We start from the raw sequence: 26,959 nt of genomic DNA on the forward strand, positions 1-26,959 counted from the left end.
GCCACTGAAAGAGTTGTGTAACTTTATAATCTGTTATATTTCTCTTGGAGAAAAGTAAATCAGAGGGATATCAGCTTCTGACACTCTATAATGTGCTGCTTAAAAGGAGGGAAATCTCAGCTGAGAAACAAGCACTGCCAGCTGCTTTACTGCTGCATGCTCTTCTGGTTCTTAGGATCATTTCTCCTTCAGTGGTACTTCTCCATCTCTTGTTTATTGTAGTGAAAAACCAAGGATGCAAAACTGCTTCACTGTGTTTTTAAATGCGAAATAATTTTGTAACAGGCTTCAGACAAAGGAATGCTTTGCCTCTGATTCTGGATTCAGTGTTGGTAATATTGTAGGTACATCCGAATGGATTTGTAGTGTCCTTGCAAATATGACTGTTACACCTCATATCTCAGCACTGATCTACTGTAGAATTGAAGTCACTTCCAAGTGTTTATTTATATCATGTAAGATGCAAAATCTGTTATCTAAATCTAAGCAAACTGTGTGCCAGCATTTTAGGTATTGTACCTTTTCTGTTTTCTGTTAGAACATGACACCAGATGGGCACAGTTCTTATTTTCAAGAAGCTACCTTTCATAGCTTGGCATCGTTAACGTTTGCTGAAATGATAATTTTAATGAGAAGCTGTGTTTGGGAGATTTGTGAGCTTTGTTGTTCTGTGATGCTGTTGTACTAGAGTGACATTTCTGAATTCCAGCAGGAAGATGTGCTGAAGGGGAAGTGCTGCTTAGGGCTGAACGCGTTAGATCAAGCAGTTACTTGGGTCAGAAGGAACCCTGGGATGTGTCAAGTGCAACTACCTAGTGAAAACAGAGTCAGCGCCGAGTTCAGGCAAGCTTGCTCAGGGCTCTCTGGCTGGATTTTGAAAGCCTCCAGAGACAGACTCCACAGCAAAAAGCCTGACTTCTTGGTAACATTCTGCAACAGAGACTGCCGTTGGGTCCCCATGAAGTCTGAGGCTAAACCCCCTAGGGCAAGCGCTGCAGCCATTGACCATCCTTGATCTTCCATTCCCTGTGTAGTTTCTGCTTAAGTGCAGGAATGTTGCACATACGTGTTTAAATGCTGATGTACAGAGTCTGCAGTAGTGTAAGAGAAGAACTGTGTATTTAGACCATGATAGTCATAGTTGAGACTTTTTTAGTGGCATCTTAGTGTTAGGTATTTATGAACTGGGATCACTGTCATGCCCTTAAATATGTTTTGTACTAAGTTCAGTAAATAAAGGACTGAGCATTCAGAAAATAAATACTTGACTTAAGTGCTCTGGAATCTCCAGTTTATGTGTTTTGCTTTAAAATTTGAAGGAATATGGAATAGGGATCGGAGGTAATTTTAAAGAAATGGCTTTTAGATGGGCTTTAACCATACCTTGCAAAAGGAAGATGCAGTAAGTTTAGATGTTCGGAAAGGTACTGAAAGCTTCTAAATGGAGAAATTTTAGAGCAGTTCAGAAATAAGAGCTACCAGGCAAAAACACCCAGGCCATCAAGTGCCTGAAGAGAAGCACAGCAAGGACCTGTGCTTCCTTGCCTCACAGTAGTAGTGGTGTGCCTTGATTATATTTTAAATGTTTTCTGTTTGCCTTGGAATCACTGGATCTAACAACTCTTTTCTATCCTTCTGTGTTCAGAGCCCTTATTGGAAACATATGGGGTTTCTCTACAAGGAGACCACAAAGCTGGCCCTTAGTAGCATCCCTTGAAAAATCATGTGATACTTGGATCAGTGACAGAGAAAATGAGCAATTACATGGCTCTGTCAGGAGAGCATGTCTGATGTGCTCATAAATTGTTCAAACCTCTTAGTATAAAGTGTTTGTACTGAGAACAAATGGTGCTATTTCTGATGATATTTTATATCTTGTGCATGTGTACACACACATATTATATGTAACTCCAAAGACATGCACTAAATAGATTGCTTTTACTTCACTTTTCCTCAGAATTTTTTGGAGATCGATGGCCTTCTTGGTGCTCTTTTCATGTTAGGTAATATGTTATTTGGTGGATGAATAGGATTCTTTATAGAATTATCTAAAACGAGGCACTGATTTATTTGAAAACAAAGGGTTTCTTTAGAGCTAAGTTTAAGCTGGCATTGCCATGAATCCTAGAATTATTCTACATTTAAATGAGAGAACAGTGATGCACTTGTACTTGTGCCTTGAACAGCACAGAGCTGTTGACCAGACTTAGAGGCTGCTAAGTGAATCTTTCTAGGTTCATTTGCTGAAGTTTCCAAGTCTGCTCTTCTCTTCTTAAGCTGATAATGAAAAGCAAAGGTAAAAAGATATTATATCTTGCACTAACCAGTTTATGTGGAGGTATGCAAGTCGTTCTGTGATGTGCTTTAAAAAAACCCTTAGAATCCAAGTGGTCTGTAGCAATTTGAATGTGTACTTTTTCTCTGTTTTGGTTTGAGGTGTGTGGGATGTAGTGTACAGCAGCTAAACAATACCTCACTTGTTTACAGAAAAGCTTGGGAAGGAGCAGTGTGAAAGAAGAAAATATTTACAATAGTTTTCTATCCAATTAAAACCAGAAGGCAGACTGAAAAGGAGCGAGCTCATCTACCACCCACACCAATTAAAAGTAAGTTTTGCTGCCTGGATTTTAATTTACACATCCAAGGCAATGTAAATATAAAGTAGAAGCTTGACTTAGCCTCACCAATTCAGAAGACCTTCAGATTTATGATCCACTTGGTTTTGGTTATGGCATCTGAGTGTTTAAACACATTTTATGTGAATTGACAGAGGCTATTAGAAACTCATGAACAGCCTTAAAATGCTGCACTTGTGGAGTACTTCACCAGAATGTGTAATTTATGCCTGTCTTGCAAATGTAGCTCTGCAACATGTGCTGGCTGGGATCCTTGCTTAAGATACTCTCATGTCTGATGCCCTGAGCCCTTCTTCCTGTTTAATTATCTGGGAATAAAACCAGAATTCTGTAGCTTCTGTCAAATATTCAAAAGTATCTAGAATTTCTGTATAAACATTTTAATTGTTGACATTGAGGTCGTTTTTTTCCCGTGTTTCATGTGTGTTTGTTTCTGAAGAACTAAAATAGAGGTGGAAGAAGGAATGGCATAGCACTTGCAGGGTTTTACTCAGAAATGAGAGAGTGAACTTGTCAACACGTGCAAAAATCAGTTTGATATTTTATGTAGGGGCATCACTTGAAATGACCTGAAAGAAATATTATCGTCAACCACTCAGTCAAAGTTATGATAATTATACAGGCAGTCATGCCTGTATGTGAAGGGCAGACGTTAGGAAACCAACCAGTCTTTGATAAGGAATCTGTACATGCTGAATATTTCCACAGGCGCACTGGCAGCCCCTTTGCTACAGAGGGACTGCCTCGTAAGGCACAGAGGCTGGCCTTATGCCTCTGAATATAGAGCTGCTTTTTAATGGCAGTTGCACGCTCTCAGGCATATGCACAGTTTTACCCTTAGGGGGAAAAAAAAAAAAAAGGTTGCATCATGTTAACAAGAAATTAGGAACCGGTAATTAGAAACTGGAACATGATTTGTCATGGGGACTGCTTTATGACTTGGGAGCTGGAAGAGATTGGCTGCTTTGCCTTTTGCTTTTTTGCTTTATTCGTGGGATTTTATACAAGTCAGAAAGCCCCAAGCCATAGGGCTTCATTTATTTTTGGGGAGGGTGGGGAAGGAAAGCAGCTCTGTGATTGTTTGCCGCAGTTTGTACGCACACCTACCGAAGACATGCGTATGTCACATTAGGTGTCAGTGGTCAATATGCAGTCTCCAATCAGTGCCTGGTGCCTGAGTTGAGGATGGTGTCCCTCTGGCATGCGTGTTGCTGCAGGGAACTTACACCTACCTGGTGGCTGAGACAAGTGGTGCTGTTCTGGAATGCAATAGTTGATCTGTCCTGCTTTGCTCTCTGTGCCGTGTAGATGCTGCTGCTGGTCCCAGTACTCACAGTTTGGCATAGGGCAAACCTCCATGGTTCATAGAACATTGCTTCCAGCTGTACTTTTGAAGTCCTAAGAGACCATCTAAACTGTCTGTGCCCCGAAGGAATAAAACTGTCTTGTATTAAGTGTTTGTCTCAGCTGTTTTTAAAGGTCTTGTGGAATCTCTTGCAGTGCCTCGCTACCCTTCCTTGCTTGCTTGTTGTGATAGATTTGGTTTTCTGGTTTTGTTTGTAATATTCTTGCCTCCCCTCCTCCAGCGTCTAACCTGAACCTTTACTGTGCTCATTTTAAACTCATCAGGACTGGTCCTATCCATGCTTGACTGAGGAAGAGACTATTCCCTTCTTGTAGCAGTATTCTAAAATAGCAGCCATCCCTTGTGTGGTTTTCCCCTGTCCTTACAACCAGCTTGTCTAGAATCCCACTGCAGCCCTAGCTCCTATTTTTAGACTGCTTTGCATTCTCATTGCTGTTCCCTAGACCCTTTCTGGTGGGTCCACAGCTCTCCTAGGTATTCAGATAGGAACAGAGATAGGTAGGTAGAAAGATATTTTTAAGTTCAGCCGATAACGTTCTGTCATTGCACTCCCAACACTTTTTTTGCTATCTTGTAATAATCTTTGCCTTTCTTAGAACAACTTGGTGTTTGTCTCCTGTGATCCACTGTGGCCTACAGCTGAATTGCTTCTCATCTTGTATTTGGTGTTTCCTGCCTGAGGGAAGTATCTTGTATGTGACATTTTCCTCTGTCCTTCCAAATTACTTCTGTATCCTGACATTTGTATATTTAACCTTTGTTTCTCACATCCTAAATGATTAATTCTCCCTGCATCTGTAGTTTGATTGTTAAGATACCTCAAGGCAGTTTTGCAACCTTATTCAAAGGAAAGATGTGACATCTGTGCTTTCTCTTCTACCTATCTGGAAGGCCTGTCAAAGGCAGTTATCAGCGTGATTTAGAAAATCTCTTTTGGCTGCTCGTTAAGCTTAAGGTGCTGCTAATTCATTTGTTCTGGATATTTTTTTTTCTCCTGGGAATTTGACATTAAACTGACTTATTGGTCCTGTAATTTCATTCTAACAAAGATGGGTGATATGTTTGCCCTTTTCCACTTTTTTGATATATTACATTACTTACCCTTCATGAGTGACCTGTGACCGAGCTACATCCTAGAAGGAAATTCATTAGGCCAGCCAATTTGTGAATCTCTAATTTCCCTAATATTCTTACCTGTTTGTTGTTGTTTTGTTTACTTGTTTGTTTTCTCCACTGTACACATATATGTGCACACACTCCTTTGAGATGCAGGGCCGCAAGGTTTCTCTTATTCTTAAGGTAAAAATATATGGACAATAAGGATTATTTATTGCTACTTTTTTTTTCTTTTCAATTTGCATTATAACTTTGTCATAACTGTGCTGATTTTTTTGTAGTTATGTGCTCATGCAAATTTAACACTTACTGCTAGCAATTTGACCAGGTTTCCACATCCTGCGCCTGCCCTGAGCTCCTCAGAGATCCCCAAACACAAGACCTAGACAAAGAACTCTCTTACTACAACTTCTTTTGTTTGTTTTTATAGGGCACAAGGTCAGATTGTCCTGTTCTATTGTTCCCTTGAGGAAACTGCTGCTTTTTTCTCTCTTTTGATAATTCCTTTTGCGAGATATACTCTAAGTGTGTTAACTTAGACAACTTAGTTAACAAACTAAGTTTGTCTTCATTATATTTATGAGCTCCCTCCCTTGCCTTCCATTTCATGACTTTTAGTCAGTTTATCTTCTGAACTGGTTGATCTCCATTTGCCTAGAAGCAAATCTATAGATCTGCTGCTTTCTGTATTTCCTGCATTTTTTTTATTTAAAAAATGGCAAATTTTGAAATAAAGACGCCTCAGTCTAAAGCACGAGAGAGCTTCACACCAATTCCAAGGCCTTTGTTCCTGATACCACACAAATATAATCACGTGTTATTAGGTTCCCTCTGTGGCCTTTTCTGTTCTGTTTTCAGCTTGTTAAATGTTTATTGCTCAATTTGATATCCAAGGTAGCTGGTGCTGCCAGACCCTTTAAAAAAGGCACGTCACTGTTCAAACTGAATAGCCCTACTTACATAAGCAGCTGGTTCCTGCAGTGCTTCAGACCTTGCAGGCTGTAGTCCCATGCTGTCCATCACTATTCTTCAATAGCCGTGGATTTGCTGAAGAGGGAAACATCACTTCGAAAATGGAAAGAGTGTGTGTGCTTTCAGAAGGACTGTTACTGTGTCCACAACTCTAGCCAGCAATCCACACCCATCCGTGGTAGGATCAGATTGCCTTCTGCACACTGATTGTCCCAGCAAGCAGGGATGCTGCATCTAAGCTCCTCGAACCGTGGATTTAGGCACAAGATTTAGGTCTACTGCTTTTTCCAAGAATGGTAGGCAGAATTTTTAACGAAACCACATCATTGGAGTCAACAGTTCTATGACTTGAATGGCTTAGGAGTTTAAGTGCTTTCCACTGCTGTTTTCAGAAGGGAATGCAGTACTGCATCCAGAAGGAGACAAAATGCTTGAATCGTCCACCCTCAGTGAGAGCAGTGATAGTAGGAGCTTACTGCTGACTTTCTGGAGAGCCAGTGAGTGAAGAAGGCCAGCGTAAGTATTCCCACCCCACTAGGGGGAGTCAATCCAGGCAGCCTTTCCTTTGAATTGAAGCACTAGCATAAGGGCATGCATCTGACCTGATTCCTAAGAACATGGAATGAAGAGATTTTGAAAATTTAAGGGGTTCTTAGGCAGTCCATTGAGCATGATTAAAAGGGTGTGAATAAAATTCGTAGGGATAAATTTGTTTGGTTGTCTTTGTCATGGACAGCCGCTGCATGACACCCACATTATGCTGATATGTTGTATGAGATAATAAAGGCGATCTCTTTCCTAAAGAACTGTACTCTGGCATTTCTTCCTCGCTGGTGAGACAAGACAAATTACAGCTGCAGTAAGAGGGATCCACTTCTATTAACACCTCCAGCCAAATAAGACAGAGATTTGGATATTTTTTGCACCCCTTCACATCGTGCACCCAATTGGAGATTTGAAAGTTTAGCAAACGAGTCCCCTGAGCATACTGATGCACACCTCTGAACACTCATAAGGAGCTGCAGTATCGCTGGTGCTGGTGAGCGAGTGGTCTCACCAGAATCTGTATGTGAACTGACCGTTCTGCTGGTACACAAGTGAGTTATCAATGCTAGGGCTGGGGTGCTTTCAGAAGAAAGTAGGACATGCAGTTCTTTGTTTGAAATGGACCGGTTGGGATTTTCTTTTCCTAGCTCAATAAAAAGGCAGCCTTTAGCAAATAATCTTACTCCGCTGTGGCATAATGACTAAGATCTCATGGGATTAGAAAGACACAAGGTCTTTTCCTCGTTCTACTGGAAAACCTTCTCATGTGCTTTGGCTGAATCTTTTAGTGTGTGTTGCAGGTACTTTTTAAATGCTATTCCCATGGTTTCCATTGTAGTAGCTCTTAATTTTATTGTTCTTTGGAATCTGAACAGACTTGGCCAACAAAATGGTTCTACAGGCAAAGAAAATGCTGCTTAGTCTATTTATCAGGATCCAGAGCTGGATTTATTATTTACTCTCCATAGCCAATATCTGGGATTTTATTCTATATTCTGACTTCCTTGCAAATTTGTGGTATATTCTATGCCAGCGTGCTACGGAACTAACCACAAACCAGCATCAGATGTCTTTTCTTTTTAAGGCTCTTCAATAAATTGACTGCTTGACTTTTCAGGTCTGGGCAGATTATGTAGCAGAATTTGAAAACTTTCTTCTACAATGTAAATACAAATCCTGTGGTTTATTTGTTCGGAAGATACCAACAAGTATTCTCTGAAATAACTTCTTGTTCTCTTAGTAAATCCAGACCCAGCCTGGTATATGCGTGCATGTATGTCCACTTTTTTTTTTTTCTCTGAAAAACAAAACAGTGAAAAACACATGGAGATTTATATAGTAAAGGAATGGGAGCTCTGCATGTTTCCATGTCTGCTCCCCCCTGACAGGAAGCCCCGGGCTGTGCTCTCATCTTTCCTACACACACAAGAAAATGAAAATATAATCCCATGTAAATTCAATAACTAATTTTCACATCTCCATGTTTTCATACTCCAAAAATTCTAGCATCCACACAGGTCTAACTTGTACCTGTCTACCACGATCATCATGTTAATGCTTTCAAGTCTGTATTTCTGTGAAATGTCCAATATTTCTTTTCCCTTGGTATTAGCTTAATGCTCCGTGTGTTCTCTTTTTGTCTCCCTCAGCTTCTAGTTGTTAGTTGATAGAAATTCTGCTACCACTCCATGATCCAATAAAAGTGCTAAACTATTCCAGCTTATGTGATTTGGGACATCCTTCACATAAACAAGATTTTAAAACTTTAAAAGCTTTATTGAGCAGTTACATATGTAGAAACACAGGAGCCAGGAATCAGCAGTACAAATAGCCATCTTGCTTGCTCTGACTTTTAAAGAATTAGTTGTTTTTTTCCCTAAAGCATTTCTCTTCTCAAAATTAGACATTATTCTTCTAAAAGTGAAAAACTGACAGTGCTGTGTTTTATGACTTTAAAGACACATCCAAATCAATAGCATCAGTAGTGGATGCAGATGGGTGAAGAGATGGAAATATCCATGATTACCTGCACTTAATTTCAGTGGAAATCTGTTTTTCTTCCCAAAAGGTAATACAGAGCATGTGGCTAGGAGGAGGTGTGGTAAGGGGCCCATGGCAGACTGGGAACAAGAAAGCTTTAAGAAGGAAATTGCATCATGGTTTCATGGGTTATTCAAGTGTATTTCAACTGATTCAAGTGGAGGGATATGTAAGGGTGAACGAGGAGACAGTATTTCTGAAGTAGGTATTTTGAAGGGCTGCTGTTTGGTGCACTTTATATAAATGAAAGGTACATTTGAATCAGAAGCAATTTGGTGTAGTAATCTGCTAGTGACTCATCCCAAACTTGAGTGGAAGTGAAGCTAGTGTGTGACAGAGAGATGTTTGAGCACTGACATGGTACCTACTTCAAACTGAAATTAAATTTTCATCAGTTAAATCAAGAGTGAGAGTCATTAGCACCCTTCTCTAACACCACTCCTGTTAGCTTTGCTTGGTATATATTCCAGTTTAGCCATCCCCACCAACACTGCCATTTGATCCCAACAGAGATTGATTTTTGGCAGTTGAGCATTGTGCAGATGATGAACAATTCCCGTATTTTACTCTAAATGCAGTAGCATTTACTGAATGCTTCAGTTCATGAGATGTACAACATCTTTAGTTCTCATGGCTTTTAAAAATTATTTATCTTGCTTCTAGAACAAAATTGTTCCTGTGGTTAATTGGAAGATTTATGAAAACATGTAATGAATCAGGTTGACACAAAGTAAGATTGCCAGGTAATTACAAAAGTTTGGCATTTTGTTCTTTTGTGTTCTTACGCAAGCTTTAAATTGTTCTGTCGTCTACAAAAATTACTTTAATTTGTGCAGCGCTGTTGGAGAACGTTGTATTTGGAGCAGGACGTGTTCTCATGTCTTACAGAAGGAAAACGGAGTTGTTTAGATTTGTATGCAGGAACACCTTCCTACAAAATGTCTGACTATTTTGAATGATGACTGCAGGAAAACACAATGCATTTGAGGTAATTTACTTCTTATTGTCCCTTTAAAATAGCTGTAGGAAAGTGTCAGCAGGTAAAATTCTTCTACTTAGTATTCATGTTCCATGCAGTAACCTACCATACCTTTCCTTGTTCCCTTTGTTCTTTACCACCCACAGAATCACAGAATGGCCAGGGTTGGAAGGGACCTCAAGGATCATGAATCTCCAGCCCCCCTGCCACAGGCAGGGCCACCAATTTAATACCAGACCAGGCTGCCCAGGGCCCCATCCAATCTGGCCTTAAACACCTCCAGGGACGGGGCATCCACAACCTCTCTGGGCAGCCTGTTCCAGCACCTCACCACTCTCTCTGTAAAGAACTTCCCCCTGACATCCAACCTAAATCTTCCCTCCCTCAACTTAAAACCATTTCCCCTCGTCCTGGAGTTATCTGCCCTTTCAAAGAGTTGAAACACCATAATACCATCAAAAAACTGCTGACCTGAAAGATTAAATGCTGACATTTGCCCTTTAAAAACTTCATTATGAAATAGTGGTCTTGAGTTAACATCGAGATTAGGGGGGATTTACATAACTTTTAGTTGTGTTTCGTATTCAGGTCTAGTTTTTCTCAGGATGTGCAAAATATATTTAACTGGTTCTGCTAGATTGCCATGTGATTTCTTAAGAAAAGAAAGATATATTGTGTAAGTAGATTCCAATAGTTGATAATTTATCCTCTGCAGTAGTTTTTTCTTAGACATCATCTTATATTGTATTGGTTTATACCTGGTATAAGAGGACAGGACATCTGCATCTCCATATAAATCTATCACTTAATGTTCAGACTCATGTAAACACATAAAGCATTGACCCAAAACTCTGAGGACTGAAGAAGGCAGTGCTTGGAGAACAAACAAACAAACAAACAAACAAACAAACACCAGACTCTGTAGTTAGTAGGTGGAAATATATATTCTCTGTGGATGGGTCATAGGCTGGGCATCAGGCAAACATGAGGAAATGGCTAGATAAACATGTAAACAAAGTAGGGACAGAAAATAATAAACTTCTGCAAAATTTTCCTTTGATCTCTCTCCTTTTTGGATGGAGATGCAGCTTCCAGATTTGGTAGAGGGGCTTTTAAATTGTTGCTATCAGTTTTCTACTCTGGAATTAGCATGGATCAGTGCTATAGCAAAATGCATGCATCTTTTGACCTAAACAATTTGTTGGAGATATTAATAGAATAGTAAATCCAAATCTGATCTATTCTGTAAATCTTAGGTTGCCTTTAAAGTGCTGCTATTTTGAAAGAAGGCTGTGAGCAAATGAAAATAGGAAAACAGCTGTCAAATGAGAAGACCAGTGCTCCTTCCTTCCTCCCATCAGGGTAAAGCTTCTGAACCCTCCTGTCTCTGTGCTTATTTCTTAAGGCTTAATACAGCAGGAACTGAGAGCAGCTGGAGAATGGAGACTCACAGTGAACTTTCCCCATCTCTTGCCAACTAATGAAGATACTGACTGTGGTGAAGAGGGTGGAAAAGCAAATAGGAAAAAAAAAAAAAAAACCAAATCCACCCACCCTTTTTTAATTTCATTTGAATAGAATACTTGGACAGATGAACAACCAGTAAATAGCTTGAAAAGGCAAATATAGTGGTTGTGTTCTTGCTCATCTCTATGATTTGGGGAAGAATTCTTGACATTCTGGATAGATCCCACCTACATAACATTGTGTGCCAAAGCATTTGTTTACCAAAGCGTGTTTGTTCACCCAAGCCTGTATTTGCAATTCTAGTTGAACGTGCTGTAGCTGGGATTCAGGAGGCTGAATTAAGAAACATCCATACAAAATTACTACTTTGAGAGCTTTTTTTATTATACTTAGCTTAGCTGTAGCATACCTTCCTGCACATACTGCTCAGATCTTGGGCATACTCAGCTAGCTGACCTGTTTTATGAAACTGTTTCTATAAGCTGAACACCAAAGAGTCTATGTTAAGAACGAATGCAGGTCTTATTGTACTGTGAGTTGGGAGGAGGTTTTTTTTAGCAACTAGGGCTGATACTTCAAGAGGTATATTGGATAACTTCAGCTTCAAAGCATTTAACAGCACAGTAATTGATGTGATGATGTGATGTATGCATATCTATTGAAGCCTGCCCCAGATCTTGCTAGCGCATGCTGCAAGCTGTATATTTGACACATTAAGAACTTAATTTGCATGTATCTGTAAAGCAACCTGTTATCTTTGGTGTTTTGTTATATGTGGTTGATAGGTTTTTTTGCTTGGTTTTGTTTTTGTAGAACTCTATAGGACTTAAAGTCAGGTCCAGTGCACTTCTTTTCATCATACGCATGGAACCTATGTAAAACCTGTGCAAAACTTCCATGTAAGTAAATGCCTCAAGACAGTACTGACAATGTGCATCTCTAAGATAACGGAAGGCTGAAGTAAATTAGGCTATCTGTGGTTGGGCATGGTGATGTTAAGGGTCTTTTCCAACCTAAGTAATCCATGTCTCTATCTGGAGTTCGGTATTGATGCTGTTATCCTCCTCCTGATAGCTGAACTTGCCAGTAGAGATCTTGTTTGGGTGCCTGTACTGCACTGCTCACTTCAGTGAGTGAGGGTTGCAAAAGAGATCTGATCCCAGAGGGCTATTTTGATACCAGTGAGTGTAGTTTGATAGTGGTATATGTCCATGCACTGGGGCTAGCAGGGCTCTGTCTGGGTTGAGTCTGCTGGTGAAGGGTGAGCAGGGTGAGTATGTGAGCAGGGTGTGCACAGGGGGCTTTGAGTCTGAAGCAAGTGTTGTCAGGCAGCTTCGTGCGCGGCACTGCTCACTTGAAGTGCTCTGTGTTGCAAGTAAATTTAGAAACTAATCATCAGAATTGTTTGTGTTGTAACAGAATACATTGTTTAGCTTGCCTTAACTGAAAAAGTAGTCCAAAGTGACTGATGCTGCAATAATGATACATTCTGGTTACGTTTGAGGAGCTCTCTGTAGAGCGCAAGGAGAGGAAAATGAATGCTTGTATTTTAAGGGCAGATATGGTACTGCACTGCCCGATAAGTGTTGTGTATCTTGAAATCCCACCATACATTTATGCAGTTTCTGCCCCAAACTGCTCGCCTATATCAAACTGTCCTGAGGTCTGTTAGTTATAACGCTGTGTTGTAGAAAAAGAATGAATTTTCCTAAGTAGGTTTATAAAAGTATATTCAGAATTTTGGTCATGTAACAGAATATAAAAAACTAGAACTCTTGTATAAAAGGATAAAAAGGATAACTTACGGCCTTATTTGTCCCCATATTTTCATTTTATTTTCCATCCTTTAAAATCCTGTTTAATGCTTGTGACAGTAACTTGATTTGCATGTATCTATGCTCTCTAATAATAGTTTGTTTGGATAAAATGTGAAGCTGATTATGGTATGGTGCAGATTATAGGCTGGTATCAGGCTCATGAGGTATCTGACTTTCCTAGTGGAATGAATCTTGCAGATTTCCTCCCCCACTATTCAGCCCACTGTGTTGCATTTTCTGCAACCAGTATTTCCCCACAGTGTGGTGATAGCTGCTAAGCTCATAGCTGTTGGCTGAAACAGATTCCCTCTCGTTTTGAAGGACTATATGGAATGTAACTGAACTTGAAGTGTACAAGGAACAGCCACGTACTCTGGCTTGTATGAAGCTCTGAATATCACTACCTTTCAGGGAATTAAAATTCCTTGAAGTTCAGTAAGATCTGAAACTCAAAACTGGCTTTTGGTGGGGGAAGGGAGACACCCTTAGGTCAAGTCTCTTTTGCTTTGTGAGGAATGAGAGCGATGTTTGGACTAAGATGAAAGATGTAAAAAGTGCCACATGTCCAATTTTTCTCCAGAGATGTTTCCTCTCCCCTTACTAGAGGTGATACCAGGACAGGTATCACCTGTGAGCTGTTTGCATTGATTTTGGAGCATACAAGTAAGAGTGGCCATTCAATCCAGACTACAGATGTTTAAAAGTCCCACAGAGATCCACTGAACATTCAAAGTGATGCTGTTGCTTCTAGGAAGGACAAGACATGCTATATATGCACTGCATCATTGATAAATGTGAATGTCAAGGCACTGAAGGTGCCACTGAGCTCTTTGTTACAGGACCTTTGCACGTGACTGAGAGCAGATGCTGTTTTCTGCAATGCTCACAGAAACAGTGGGCTGTTGGCAGTGTCATCTTGGGGTGTAAAGGCACTGCCTGAAGAGAATGAGAGCTTCACATATTTTTAACAAAAAACGTAATTACTCTGAAGAGCACTGGCAGGCAGTTTCCTTTGCCAAGTTAGGCAACAGCATCCTTGGCATACACGTTCTCCTAACTCACTTTTGTTATCACTCAGCCACACTTGTTTTTCTTTATTAGTGACACTGCTGCTTTTGGCACCGTGCTTGCTTGTGTACTTGTGTACCAGCATTCATTTCTATTGTATGCGTCACTTGATTTAATCCTTTTCTTTCTTTTTAAGCTTCTGTGAATAATGTCTTTGATCTAGTGCTGCTGTCATCATTCCTTTGGTCCACGTTATGCCTACTCTGTGATGTTTGTGAAATGACGCAATTTAGTACTGTTTTTCTGCAGTTATCCGTTGCCTTGTTTAGCAGTGTTTGTTATGCTAAGCGTGGTTCCCTTCTGGTTTGGATCTCCACCAGCCTGAGTGCCCCACAACACTCTTCTTGTAACGCAGGATCATCTTTTTGTCTGGAGCTCTGGAAAACCATGTCAGCTCACTGTGTATGTCACTCAGGACTGGGAAGTTTCCTTTTCTTGCAAGTTTTTAGCTTTTTGAAGTAATACTGACTCTTCCAGTGGTTTTCACTGAGGTGGTTTGTGTTAGTTTTGGTTGGTGAGTTGGTTTCTCTGGGAGCAGAGGCTGAGGCATATTACTACAAATCAGTCTCTTACGTATCCATTCAATTCCTCCAAATTGAAAGACTATCTCTGTAATCTGAAGACATTTTGTGGATGATTGAGAATATGGGGAAAAAAAAAAAGTAGGAAAAAAACATTTCTCCTACAGAGCTTAAGTAAAACTGAATTACTATTCAGTCTCCTCTAATAAGCACAGGCACGCAACTATGAAAATGAGTTAAATGAAAGCTATTAATATGCGTACATCCATTAAGTGTTACAAAACCGACTTCAGTAAAGAACAGTTACTTGGTGACACTCTTGCTTGCACATGCACTGTGGAGTGTAGGTCAGTCTTCTTTTCCATAGTCTTAACTCTCAGGCTTTCAGTGAAATCACTTTCCCACTAAGGGACTTTTCTTATTTGATTTTATCCTCGACAGCCTATGTTTTCTGGTGATCTTCTGTACCTAGGGAGTCTCCCAGAAGATTGTTTCTCCAGTAGGTGAGTCTTGGGTGTCATGTTTTGCAGCACTGCGTGCCTGGTGCCAACCGGCCTAGTCCCAAACCTCTTAGAAGTCCAGTCCCTAAGCAAGCAGTGAGGATGGATATGGATTAATCAGGTGATTCCGAACCAGAGGCTGGGAAGCAGGGTGAGTGTAACTGAGAAGCACTGAGCACAGAATGATGGAAAAGGGCAGGTATTTGTCTGTTTTCATGTGTTTTATGGGGTCTTCGTGACAGTCAGAATCCTGTGTAACTGGAGGTAGCTTGAGGTGGGTTTTTTGTTGTTGTTGTTTTGGGGGGGAGGAGTTGATGTTTTTTGTTTGTTTGTTTGTTTTTGTTTTAATGGCTTGGGTTGGAAGGGACCCCAACGATCAAGTTCCAACCCTCCTGCCCAGGCAGGGCCACCAAACTCTAGATCTGGTATTAGACCAGAACTCTAGACTAGGATTCTTGCATTAAAATCATTTGGCAAATGCAGTTAGGTACAATGGGCAACAATTGTTTCCTGAGGGATGTCTAAATTTGGGGCTTTATAGGCTAAAGTCTAACAGAAATGACTTAAAAGATGACTTGATGGCAGTGTTGCATTTGTGCCTTTTGATGGGCTTTATGTAGACGTGAATTTGGTTTAGCTGGAGCTGTTGGTATGCAAGATAGCATCACAGAAAAGTTTGATCTCAGACATTAGGTCAACTTAGTGTCCAAACCTGACCATTAATTGCCTTTTCTAGGGGGCAAGGAGTTTGTGTTATCAGTGAGCAAAAGGCATAAGACAGCAAACTGGGTGTGAGAAAGTTTGAAGCTGATAGTGAGATGGTTATTTCAAGGTGTTAGTCAATTGACCCACAATGTTTCAACAGTAATAAAAAATATTGAGCTACACTTCTCCCGTGACTGTGCTACTTGTGTAAATATTTGAATATTTATCTAAGAACCGCAGCATATACATATATAACAGTGCTTATTAACAAAGGTTGTGGCTATGTTTAAACATTTTTTTCTGCATTCCTGTTTGTCTTTGTCTTACAGTGTTTTTATTTATATTGTCTATTTTAGACCTTTGGTAAAATTAGACTTCCGATCTTTGGTAAGTAACACAGATTTTCCTGCCAGCTTAGGCACATTTTAAAAACAGCTTTTACTTTATAATTAATAGTTCATATTATAGTGCTACCTGTTTGTACTGGGCTTGGAGAAGTCCAAGGGGATTGAAACAGTTCCCTTCTTTCTCTTTCCTTTTTTTTTCCTCCTCTCCCACCACCCAGTCACTGGCATTCTTCAACAAACCTTATATAGTTTGAAAGAAGCACGGCTCATAGGTTCGTAACATTCCTCTGAAGCCAGGTACTGCAAAGCAGTTGGTGGAGGCTAGATTCATTGTGTACCTTGCTTGCCAGGGAAACGTAAATGGGGAATGTTGGGGAGATCCCGTGGATAAAAACATCAGAATGAGTGCTGACTTGTAATTTCACTTAAAGGCAAGTTTAGTTCTGTGGTTTTGTGCCACCAGCTATCCCAAAACAAATTGTCATTAAAGTACTAAACTTTAAAAGCTCATCAAAGAAATCTATAAATTAGGGTTACTTTAAATTTCAGGATCTTAGCAGTGTTTTGTGTGATGTGATGCAATATATAGCTATATTTGCTATGGAATTAATTCTGGCAAACTGCAATTTAGGGATACGTACCACACTGCTGCTCTGTAATTACTTAGGCTGAGGCCAGCTCCATAGTGAGAGGAACCATAGATACATACATAAGATTAAACAGATGACAGACCAGTCTTCAGAGAGTTTTCAGCTGCGAGGAAGGACAAATTTATCTCTTCATTCGGAGCTTTAGGGCACAGACTGTGTGGTCAGGTGCGCAGAGTTAAACTACCCCTGGGCCAGGGTCCTCTGCTCTCCTGCCCTGAGGCCCTCTACTGTAAATCAGTATGGCTCCATCCTCTGGCCCTGCTGATGAGTGAATGATTAACCAAAACCTATCAACTGGATGGGAGATGGGCACTGCTAAATGACTTGAAAGTAACTCCTGCATACAGATTAACTGATTAAATTATTTGCCAGCGAGTTACTCGTACTGACTGAAGTTCAAAGCCTTCTCTTCTGGATGAGAACAAGACGTACCAGCACAGTTTCCTTAAAAATTCTCCATGAGTGCAAGACAGATACCTCAACAGAAGGCTGTTGCCACCATGCAGAATGTCCAGATCTAGCAGTGCCTTCCCCACACTATGAAATTCCCAAACTGGATAAGGGCAGGCTAAGAAGGGAGAATTCCTCACGCCTTCCTGGGAGGACTCTGCTAAAATGGCAGGCTGCGATCCGGTTGACTTACAGCCTGTGTGCGCGCAGTCACAACACTGACCGGAACGCTGACGTATTTCAAACTGTGCCAGGCTGCTTTGCTGGTTGGTGTGCAGAGAGCTCTTGGACGACTGTCAGCATGTGACGGTGTGATTGTGTAGAAAGTCTCGCAGCAGGACTGCTCGGAAACCGGATCTCCTCGCTTGGGATTTGCCAGGGACATGTCGATACCTGTGACTGCGTCAAGGAGCTTCGTCGTGTCTCGTCAGGCCTACATGTGAGTGCTGTGAAGACATGCTTGCAGAACGCAGGGCTTTTCCACCAGGCACCATTAGAGCAGTTTGCTGAGGAGGACGACTGCTGGGCGCTGGGGTACCCGGGTGCAGTGCTGTGCATTCCCACTTGCTAACTCTTCACACAGCAGTCGAAAAGCAAAGAATAATTTTGAAATCCATGGAATCACTTCAGGTATTTACATGGAAGAGGATAAAACATCGTACTTGTTACTTCAAACTTGGTATTATAATTTGTGTTGGAAGCTTGCCTTTTCAGCTTTGTGTGAGCGGTGACTGCACATTTAGAGACTACAGCTTGTGTGTGTTGAACAACTGATGACCCTTCATGGTTAGAGGCTGCACGTGTAGCAGCTCCACGTGCACAGGTGTCCCTGCAGACTCCTGGCAGCCCTGAACACATAGGCCTGTTCAACAAAGTGGAAGCAATGCTGCCACTGAAACAGATTTTTTCTGGAACGTGTATTTTTATTAACTTCCTTACGGCCACAATCCGCTCTGGAAAAGCTCACCGAGTCCGACGTTGTAGCCGAAGCGCTGCAACCTACCCTCCAGTTCCGCAGGCTACAGCAGCGCTTCCCCGCAGCCCGCCTCCAGCTAAGGCCAGGCCTGTCCCGAGGGGCTGGGGGCCGCGCTGGCCGGCGGCAGCCCCGCCCGGGCCGTGTCCCGGCGCCGCGGGGGCGGAGGGGAGCGGCCGTGGGCGGGCAGGGGGCGGCCCGCTTCTATCCGCCGCCGGGCGGTCCCTCCCGCGCTGCCCGCGGCCGGGAGCGGGGCGCGCCGTGCTCTCCTGCTCGCGGCCGGCGCACGTGAGGGCTGCGGGGGCCGGGCGCGGGGATCGGGGCTCGGCGCTCGGCGCTGCGCTGAGGCGGAGGCTGCGGTAGCCGCCCGTCCCAGGTGGAGCCGTACCTCCTCCGCTTCGTTTCTGTCAGAGAGATATATATATATACATTTTTTTTTTTTCCGCCGTTGGAACCGAAAGCGCGCTCGTGTGCGACTGTGTGTTCGCCGGCGGCATTCCTAAAGCGGGCGTGAAGCGGAGGAAAGCGAAACGCTGCCTGGAGAGCCAACCGAGAGCCGCAGTGCCTCCGGGGCTGAGGACGAGTCCGGGAAGGTGAGCAGCTGGCGGCGTTCTGGGGGACGGAGGGCTCCCTGCTCCCGGGCCGGGCGGTTGTGATTCCGTGGCGCTGCGGGGAGCGGAGTTGGAGCCGGGCGCTGCTATGCGTAAGGTGGCACCGGGTCGGGGGCTCCGCGTACCCGCGAGGGCTGCGATTGCTAGCAGGCTAGTTACGGTAACGTGCGAAGGCTGCGGCCGTTCTGACAGCTCGCCTGTTTGTCTTCGTACTGATGTGAACGTGTCTTCTGCAGCAGCTCTTAGAAATACTGAGCTGCTCTGCTTCTGTCCCGCTAATGGGCCCTGAGGGATCCTGTGAGTATCGCAGGGCTGCTGCTGTGTAACGCCGTTCGTGCGCGGGCACAGTGTGCTCACAGCCTCGCTCAGAGATGAGGCTGACTCCGTAAGACTGCTGGTATTTTATTCCCTCATTCTTTTAATACATTAAAAGAACAAGGTGTCCCTATAGCTGCTCTTGTGGTTTTTCAGTCTAGAGGTCTAAATATAGTTCAGATGTAAGTTTTTTTTTTTTTTTAAGTGCAAACCTGCACATCGATGTCTCTAATGACTGCGATACCAATTTAATTACGAAGAGGGGAGGTGTGTGAGGAGGAGTGCTTTCCCAAAGACACTTGAGAGCTCAGGAAAAAATGTTTCGAGCTTTTGGAAAGCATTTTGGAAAGTTCCCTGTTAATGTTGTCAGGGCAGGCTCTGTGCGTGGCATTTCCAGTAACTCAAAGGTAGGGAGCAGACCCCTTTATTCCTCTGAAGACATTTAGAGGTGGTTGTTTGGGTCAGAAGTACGCATGTTGAACTTCACAAGCAGTGTTGTTTTACCACCGTGACACTTCAAGGCTGAAGCATCCCCTATGGTTATGGGGTGATGATGAATTGCCTTAAAATTGTTTTCCAACCTTAATTTCCCCCTTTGATTGTAAATTACAGCCTCACCACATCTGACGTTACTGCACCGAGCTCTGTTATACATGCATAAACCAGTGTGCTGTGTGTCTGTGCATTCACACAGTTAGAACACCTTAACACTCTGTGTGGTTCCAGAACGTAGGAGGTCAGTGTGTGTGTTTACTTGTAGGAGTGTGTAAACTGTTCTTGCAAAATGCCATAGGGATAGTTGCGCTCACAGCATGAGGAATCAATGGTGGTGAACTGGCTGTGTAATTTAGGTAGTGCTAAAAGCTCTTTCTCCGATGTCTTTCAATATTCCGCTGCTTAAACTGTTGCCTTTTCCCCATCCCACAGCCGCGTGGTTCTGGGCAGTTGTGAGCTCTGCTCAGAACTGTGGCTCGGGTTTGCATCCTTCATTATTCTGTAAATCCTGATACACTCTGTTGTGTGGATGTTTTGCCAATTTTAGTATGTAAATTCCAGTAACTTTCTCTGTGCTGAATGCACACTAACAACATAAATCTTAAACAGAGGTGAATCCGGATCTATCTGTGTAGTGAAATGGGAACAGCTGGGGACTTCTGTTCAAGGTCATGTAGAAAAAAAAAACCAGAGGGCAGTACATCTGGAACTGAAATTTGGGTTTCTCCAGCTTAATCTGCTGTGGAAGGGGCAACATGAGGCTGGGATTATTTGCTGTGTGTTTACTGAAGCCTGACTGCCCTCTTATGTAGAACCGAACAAGTTGCAAGCGGCTGGTATCGGTGTGTGCCAGACTTCTGGGAAGCAGCTTGTGCTGCTGCTGCTGCACCTTCTTGTCTGTGCTGTCCTTAGGCATCTGCCTTTAGCTGTAATTGGACCTGGTGTGTAGGAAAGCCGAGGAAGCATGCCAAAAATGTGCAGGTAGCATATGTAATGCAAGCTTGGGTCTTGCTTGGTCTGCTCCTGCTGTAAGTCAGTCACCATCTGAGACGCTGTGACCTTTTTGCAAACTGTAGACACAGGCTAAAGATTAAATTAGTATATACCCACGTGCAGATTAGAAGCCATCTTTTATTGGTGGCAGTTGTGCTTAGGCCCATTTTATTACTCAGGTATTGCTTACCACAGCAAAGAATCTGCATTCTGTTATGTAATGAAGAGGAATGCATATAGATCCTATTTTCTATGTAGAGTATGTATTTTATGTATCTATTATACGCTGCATATTTATAAGTGTAAATGTAGATATGTATTTGTATGTGTAAGGTATGTCTGTTAACTTACTGGAGCTTATTTTGGGAGGTGGGCTAGAGAGAAGGGATGTTCTTTACTGCAGTAGGGAGGTGGGAAATAGTAGACTGAAGAAAAAAGTTACTGCTTTCATTCCCTTGGTTCAGTTTTCAGCTCACTGCTTCTTTCTACTTGTAGAAAAGAATAGCAGGTAGAATTGGACTTTGCCCAAGTGGCCGTGGAGTAGTGGTTTGCTCTTCATGCTGCTGCTACTGAGGATTTTTAACAAGCAAGGTAGGTGATGGGTGTGTAAACAGTGAGCAGCCTTTCTTTCCTTCATACCAATGGCTGATTTAAAAGAGTTTGAAGATAAGACAGGGATTGGACAGAATGTTTTGGTTAGTGTTCTCCTTTTTCATCACTTCTAATTTCTGGAGGTCTGTGCTGGTATCTAGTGTTTTCATACCAAAATGGTATGTGTGTGGTATGTGAAAGAGTAGCCTGTGTGCAGCCTGTTTCCTTCAGAACTAGATTATTCAACAGCTTCTAGGCATCCATCTCTCCTTAGAGAAGAACAGCGATCTGTGTTTTGCTTTTGAATCTTTTGTGTCTCCTACAGTCCCTGTCTTTCCTCCCCCTGTGTTCTGCATTGGGTTGTGGATAGCTTGTATCTCATTTCCTGGTGGTGAATGGTTGGGTCACTCCTTTTCATCATAAAGAGCAGAGAACAAGTTGGCTTTCTCAAAATATCTGTAATATCCTGTGATATGTCAAGTTGATATCAAGGTATTTGTGGAGGCTGTGAAGTGATGAAAAGTGTGCTGGAGGTGGTGCTCTCTAAAGTAAGAGGACGTCAAGTAATGTTTATAGCAAATAATAGGACTCTCCTGTGTCTTTGTTTTCTTAAGTTTGTTCTGTAGCTGGAGTTGCACTCAGGTGGGATTTTCTGCAGCTGGTTTTACTTGTGACTCAGTCCTAGAGTAAAATAACTTTTTCCAGGTGGATTATTAGTGTGTAAGGGAAATGCCTGTTCTGTTTTGGTAGGTGGGTATGGATCCTGGTGAGTCTTCCAATTATGCTTGCAGAAAGGCTGGCTTTTGGGCTTTTTGACTGTTCTCTCTGCTTCCTTTCTATTACTTGGAGTGAATATAATAGTTCTTTTATTCCAGCCTTAGTCAGAAGCATTTAGGGCAATTTGACTACAGCTATGAAGACAGTGGGTGCTTCCTAACCTAGTTGTGGTAGAGTCTGAGTCATGAGCTCAAAGGGAGAGGTCTTTGGTTTTGCATTGATATCGTCTTCAGGTTATTCTCATTTAGAAAAAGAAAACAGTCTGATTAAACTTCAGAAATGTTTTACGATATGTTTGGAGCCTATCTTACATAGAGTGGAGTTGAGAGGAAGTTGCTGTATGTCACAAACTCCTTAGTGTTTGCTTGTTGCGTGTAACTGTAATGAGGTTGCACAAAGGGGGTTTTTTGTGAGACATTCAGAAAATTCTTCATTTGTGTGTCTAGAGCTATATATGTTCATATTGAGTCAGTTTTGCTATTGCCATGCTCTCATTTCAGCAGAGGCAAGAGTCAGCTTGAAATTTGGCATTGTTGTGGCTTCCTACAGGAAACAGTGAAAATAGAGCTTGCTGCTGGACAGCCACAGTGGAGAGAATGGAAGTGAAGCTGTTGGTTAGGCTTGAAACTTTGCCAGGAGGATGCGTGACTTCTGCTCTTCCCTTGTCTATCTGTATGTGCCTTCCGTGTTTCAGACCTCAGTACTGCAGTGACTTAAGTTCTAGCTCATCACAGTTGTTTTTAACAGCATTGATTTCGGTGTTAATGTCCTGCATGATCTGCATGCTCTTTATCTAGTGCCCAAGTATGATTTTAGGATATTTCTTTTACAGACCTTTATTTTTTTAAAAAAGCTTCTCCTCCTTTCTGCTTGTTGCCAGCAGAGGCAGGGTTTGCTTGTTCCTAGCTACAGAAAAGCTATAACCGGAGGCAGAGACTTCTCACCTGACAGTGTCTATTATATTTACCCATATTTGGCAACCTTCAAGACACTGCAGTTTGTGCTTTTTGGAGCTGTGTGAGAATGCTGTCTCTTTGCTCCTCGTGACTTTCATGTAGCTATCACGGCACTACTGGTTTTACCTACTACTAAAAATTCAGCATGGAAAAGGTTAAGGTAAATCTGTCCCTAGTTCTACAGGCAGGCCTGCAGTTCTGACGAGTTCTTCAGAGCTAGTGTGCTCACAACAAATAGAATTTAAAGAAAGCTGTGATATTCTGGAGTGTAATGGCCTAACCGATAATGCATTTGTTCCAGCCTTGGCAATTCCATGTAGCTTTGGTGACCCAGGCACAACTCGGAAGAGATGCATCAGGGAAGGAAAAGAATCCCAGCTGGGGACCTTCCAGGTAGCTTCAAAGAAAGAAACACGAACACTGCAGTTTCAACTTGTCAGATGATTTATTTTTTTTCTCCCCAGCAAGATGAATAAACCCTTCCTGAATTAATCTGGGTGACACTTCCTCCTTTTGTTTCCCCTAGAACTTTGAGCTTCTGATCTGGAATACAGCTCAACCTGCTAAGTAATATTCTTTGTGCTACAGCTTTTAATCTGTAGCACTACTTGTGTAGTGGTGGAACTGTGGCACCAGGAATCAAAGGTGAAAGGGATCGGAGAGGTACAGCCTTTATTATGAGAGTGAATGCATGCATGTTAGGAATGAAGGTCAGTTTACAAGAGGACAAAGACATTGAATGATATTAGTCAGGCAACTCTTAATTCTTGTTAAAGCTTTGCTGTTTTCTTTATGTGATGAGCGATGAGCAGGAAGGCAGTTCCTTGAGCTGTATCTGAAGAGGCTGAAGATTGACATAAGTGTTTAGTGAAGTGTAAGCTTAGCAAAATGCTGACTGGAAGCAGCGCCCATTGACTATTTTAGAGGGCCTCTTATTGGTGGAGAAGAGTACAGTTAACCTTTAGATCTTAAAAAATAGTGTGGGGGAAATGAGTGAATGGGTCTTAAGGAAGTTCTAGTGTGAAAAGGGAACTGTACCTTGTTGTAATAAGGGCTTTAACAGTGGCTTGCCAAAGAAATGGAGAAACCAAGTTGAAACTTTAGGTCAGTAACCGTGCTGTAGCCCAATAAAAAGGGGAAGGAGAAAAGCTCAGCCTTGTAAATGCCAGATCAGTGAAGAACAGAACACTTGAACTGACTACAGATGTAACAAAAAGTCATTCTCTGGTTATAACTCTCAAAAAGTTATTCTCTGGTTGCAGTATGGATCATCTATGACTCAGCTGTGATTACAGTAGTTTCAAACACTCCTTTTTGTTTAAAGTCATCATACTGAACTTTCAAAATTACTTAATTTTAAATTACTACAGGAGGGATAATAATGTGAAAGTTTGACTCAGGGAGGTGTTCTGGCTTTTGAGAACAAGAAAATAGTCAACTGACTGTGATTAGCAGGGTATCGAGAACATCTTTTCACTGAATTCCAGGGGCTTCAGCCTTCTTGCCAACATAAATATGGGTGTCTCTCTAATAGCAGAATTACCTCAGATTAGCTTGTGTTTTTGAAAGTTTATGGTATGAAATACACAGTCCACTTTAATACCTCTAGGTGTTTTAAAGAGAATAGTAGCCTCCTCTTACTTAAAAAGAAAAAAAAAAAAAAAAAACCACTAAACTTTTCTCATGTTTGTAACTCTGACATGCAGTGTTCTAGAAGCAGAGCCACTCTCACTGACGACTTCAGATGGCTGCGCAGGCCTGAACAGGGGTATAGGTATTTCAGTGGTGTTCTCCAGCACTCCTGAAGTTCCTGTTACTTGAAGTGTGGCCTGGTAAGCAATTGGCTTGTGCTCACTGCCAGGCGGGGAGAGTATTCCTCTCTCTGTAGGGGAACATCCAGTTAGCACCAAATGCTCTGGTCTTTTGCCTTTCTTGTGTTCTGTAAGGAAGTGAACTGCTCTGCTAAACGCAGGCTATGCCAGGTAGAGAGTAGATGTGAAAGAGGACAGGTGCTACCTGTGTCCTCTGAAATTCACATGAAAAAATTTTCTAATGTCATCTTTGAGCCCTGATGTGATAATTAATCCACTCAGTACATTCTGGCAAATCTGAAATGCCTTCTGGTGCAGCCTCGTGCAGTTGAAAATACTTGGTTTTTAAAGAAATCCTTCTGAACGTAACGTCAGTGGCTTTTCTCAGCTGATACCTAGTTGTTATTTCACTTGGTTCTGTCTTTATTCCTTCAAGGGACCCCAAATCTATTTCCAGAATGCATAAAGGAGGCTTTTGTGTTGCACTCAAGTCCTCAGAGAACATGAATGATTTCAGTAAAATGACAAAGGACCAAGGCATGAAAACTTGCAAAATCTTGTGCATGTCTGCGTACATGCATAGTAAAGTGTGTATATCCTGTGAGGAAAAGTTGTTGTCACACAGGTTTTAGCACTTCTAGTTAAGTGTTCCTGGACTTAATTTTCTTTTTTTATGTTCACTTTAAGGTTACATAATGGAATTCACGTTTTCTCAAGAAGAGTTGCATGTCTTAGATCAATACCGTTGAAGATAGCATCTGATTGCAACACCCCAAGCACCGTCCTGTAACGAATTTGCTAGAAGAACGCATACAATGGATCTCAAAGAAAGCTGCCCAAGTGTTAGCATTCCCAGCTCTGATGAACACAGAGAGAAGAAAAAAAGGTTTACTGTAAGTATATGAGTATAAGCATTGTAGGCAAATGTGTAGGTTATTACTACTTGGAAGTGTTACTTGTTTTCAATAGTGAGCTTGTTTCTATTTTGAACAGGTTTACAGAAATCTGTTCACTTGCTCTTGTGAGTACTGGCCATAGTCCAGTGTGAGAAGCTGTGAATGTTTTACAGTGGTTAACTACTTTCTGCAAAAACAATTTGACTTTGCAAATTTCTGATACTCCCCCTCCACCCACCCCCAAATAGCAGTGTTTTCTCTTATAAAATATGGAAGTTTTCAAATGTGAGTATAACATTTTAGTGCCAAATCAGATGAAAATTCGGCATTCTAAGTGATTTATTTTTTATAAAAACATTCCTTTTTTAAAGGAATAAAATATGTTTATGAAATTGCCATTTTTTGTAGGTATCACATCTTGATATTTTGTGTGTAAAAGAAAAAAAATCATAAGCCATCACATTTTTGAAAGACCATTTCTCAGTCTTCCTTCCTGTTTTCTGATTGTAATGCTTATGAGTTTTTTCCTATCCTGTTCCTATTTCCACTCCTTGTTGTTCCCCTCCCTTTCTTTTTTGGTCTCCCAGTTTGACCTTCTTTCTGGAAATAGTCCTCCCATTCTGTGGGGAGATTCTTGCAGATTGAAAAACAAAGTTTTGTGCACTCGTCTGTTTGTATACAAAGACAGCATAATAATCCTTCATTTAAAAAGCTCAAACTGTTTCATTGCTCTTGTGCAACTTCCTCTAAGCTTATTCTGTCTCTCTCTTTCTCTGCATTAGTCACTCTTCAGAAGTGAAGTGTAAATATACTTAGACTCAACTGCTGCCTGAAGAACATAACAAAACAAAGATTTACTTAATTATTTGTCTTCCTCACCCCTCCCCCTCTCCTCTCCTTCCCCTTTTCCTCAGAGAAGAATGATACTCAATCTTCAAGTATGTCAGAGTGTAAGTTGAGGCATAAATGTGCTGGTAAAAGGAACAAGAGAACATCACTAATACTTTGAATGTGTGTGAAACTCAAATGAGCAAATAAAAATAAAAGCCGAAACTTGAGCAAAACAAGTTTGTTTTATTGCCTCAGCACTGACAGTCCTGCTGTTAAAAAGTCTCAGTGTGGTACAGCTGTGGAACATACTAATATCTAGATTTCCATGTCACTTTACCTAAATATCTTTGTGACAGCCTTAGCTGAGTAGGTGCTTTATCTGGGCATGCCCTTTGGGAAGTACTACCAGCAATAGTAGGAAACATCAGAAATTGGGTGTAGGGAGGAGGAAAAAAAAAAAAGATCCAGCCCAGCTTGTGCTGTGTGGAGGTGTGCCTTGTCTTGGCATTTTCTGCTTTCTGCATCAAGGA

General features: G+C 41.7%; 1 protein-coding gene across 4 annotated transcripts in view; it reads left to right on the top strand.

Annotated features, from left to right (window-relative positions):
* Positions 1-26,959, top strand: part of SGK3 (serum/glucocorticoid regulated kinase family member 3) — a 55,431-nt gene that overhangs the window by 3,898 nt on the left and 24,574 nt on the right. The window contains exons 1-3 of one of the 4 annotated variants that reach the window (XM_085221214.1): positions 17,013-17,619; positions 18,615-18,746; positions 25,390-25,595. In XM_085221214.1, coding sequence (XP_085077340.1) covers positions 25,518-25,595 — 78 coding nt within the window. In that variant the 5' untranslated portion in view covers positions 17,013-17,619; positions 18,615-18,746; positions 25,390-25,517. Of the gene's footprint in view, positions 1-17,012; positions 17,620-17,913; positions 18,747-23,192; positions 23,285-25,389; positions 25,596-26,959 lie in introns of those variants that run through there. The other 3 variants (XM_010708999.3, XM_010708997.3, XM_085221216.1) reach the window with 3 other exon arrangements.

This window comes from Meleagris gallopavo, chromosome 3 (genome assembly GCF_905368555.1).
Source record: "Meleagris gallopavo chromosome 3, MGAL_WU_HG_1.1, whole genome shotgun sequence".
Classification (NCBI taxonomy): Eukaryota; Metazoa; Chordata; class Aves; order Galliformes; family Phasianidae; genus Meleagris; species Meleagris gallopavo.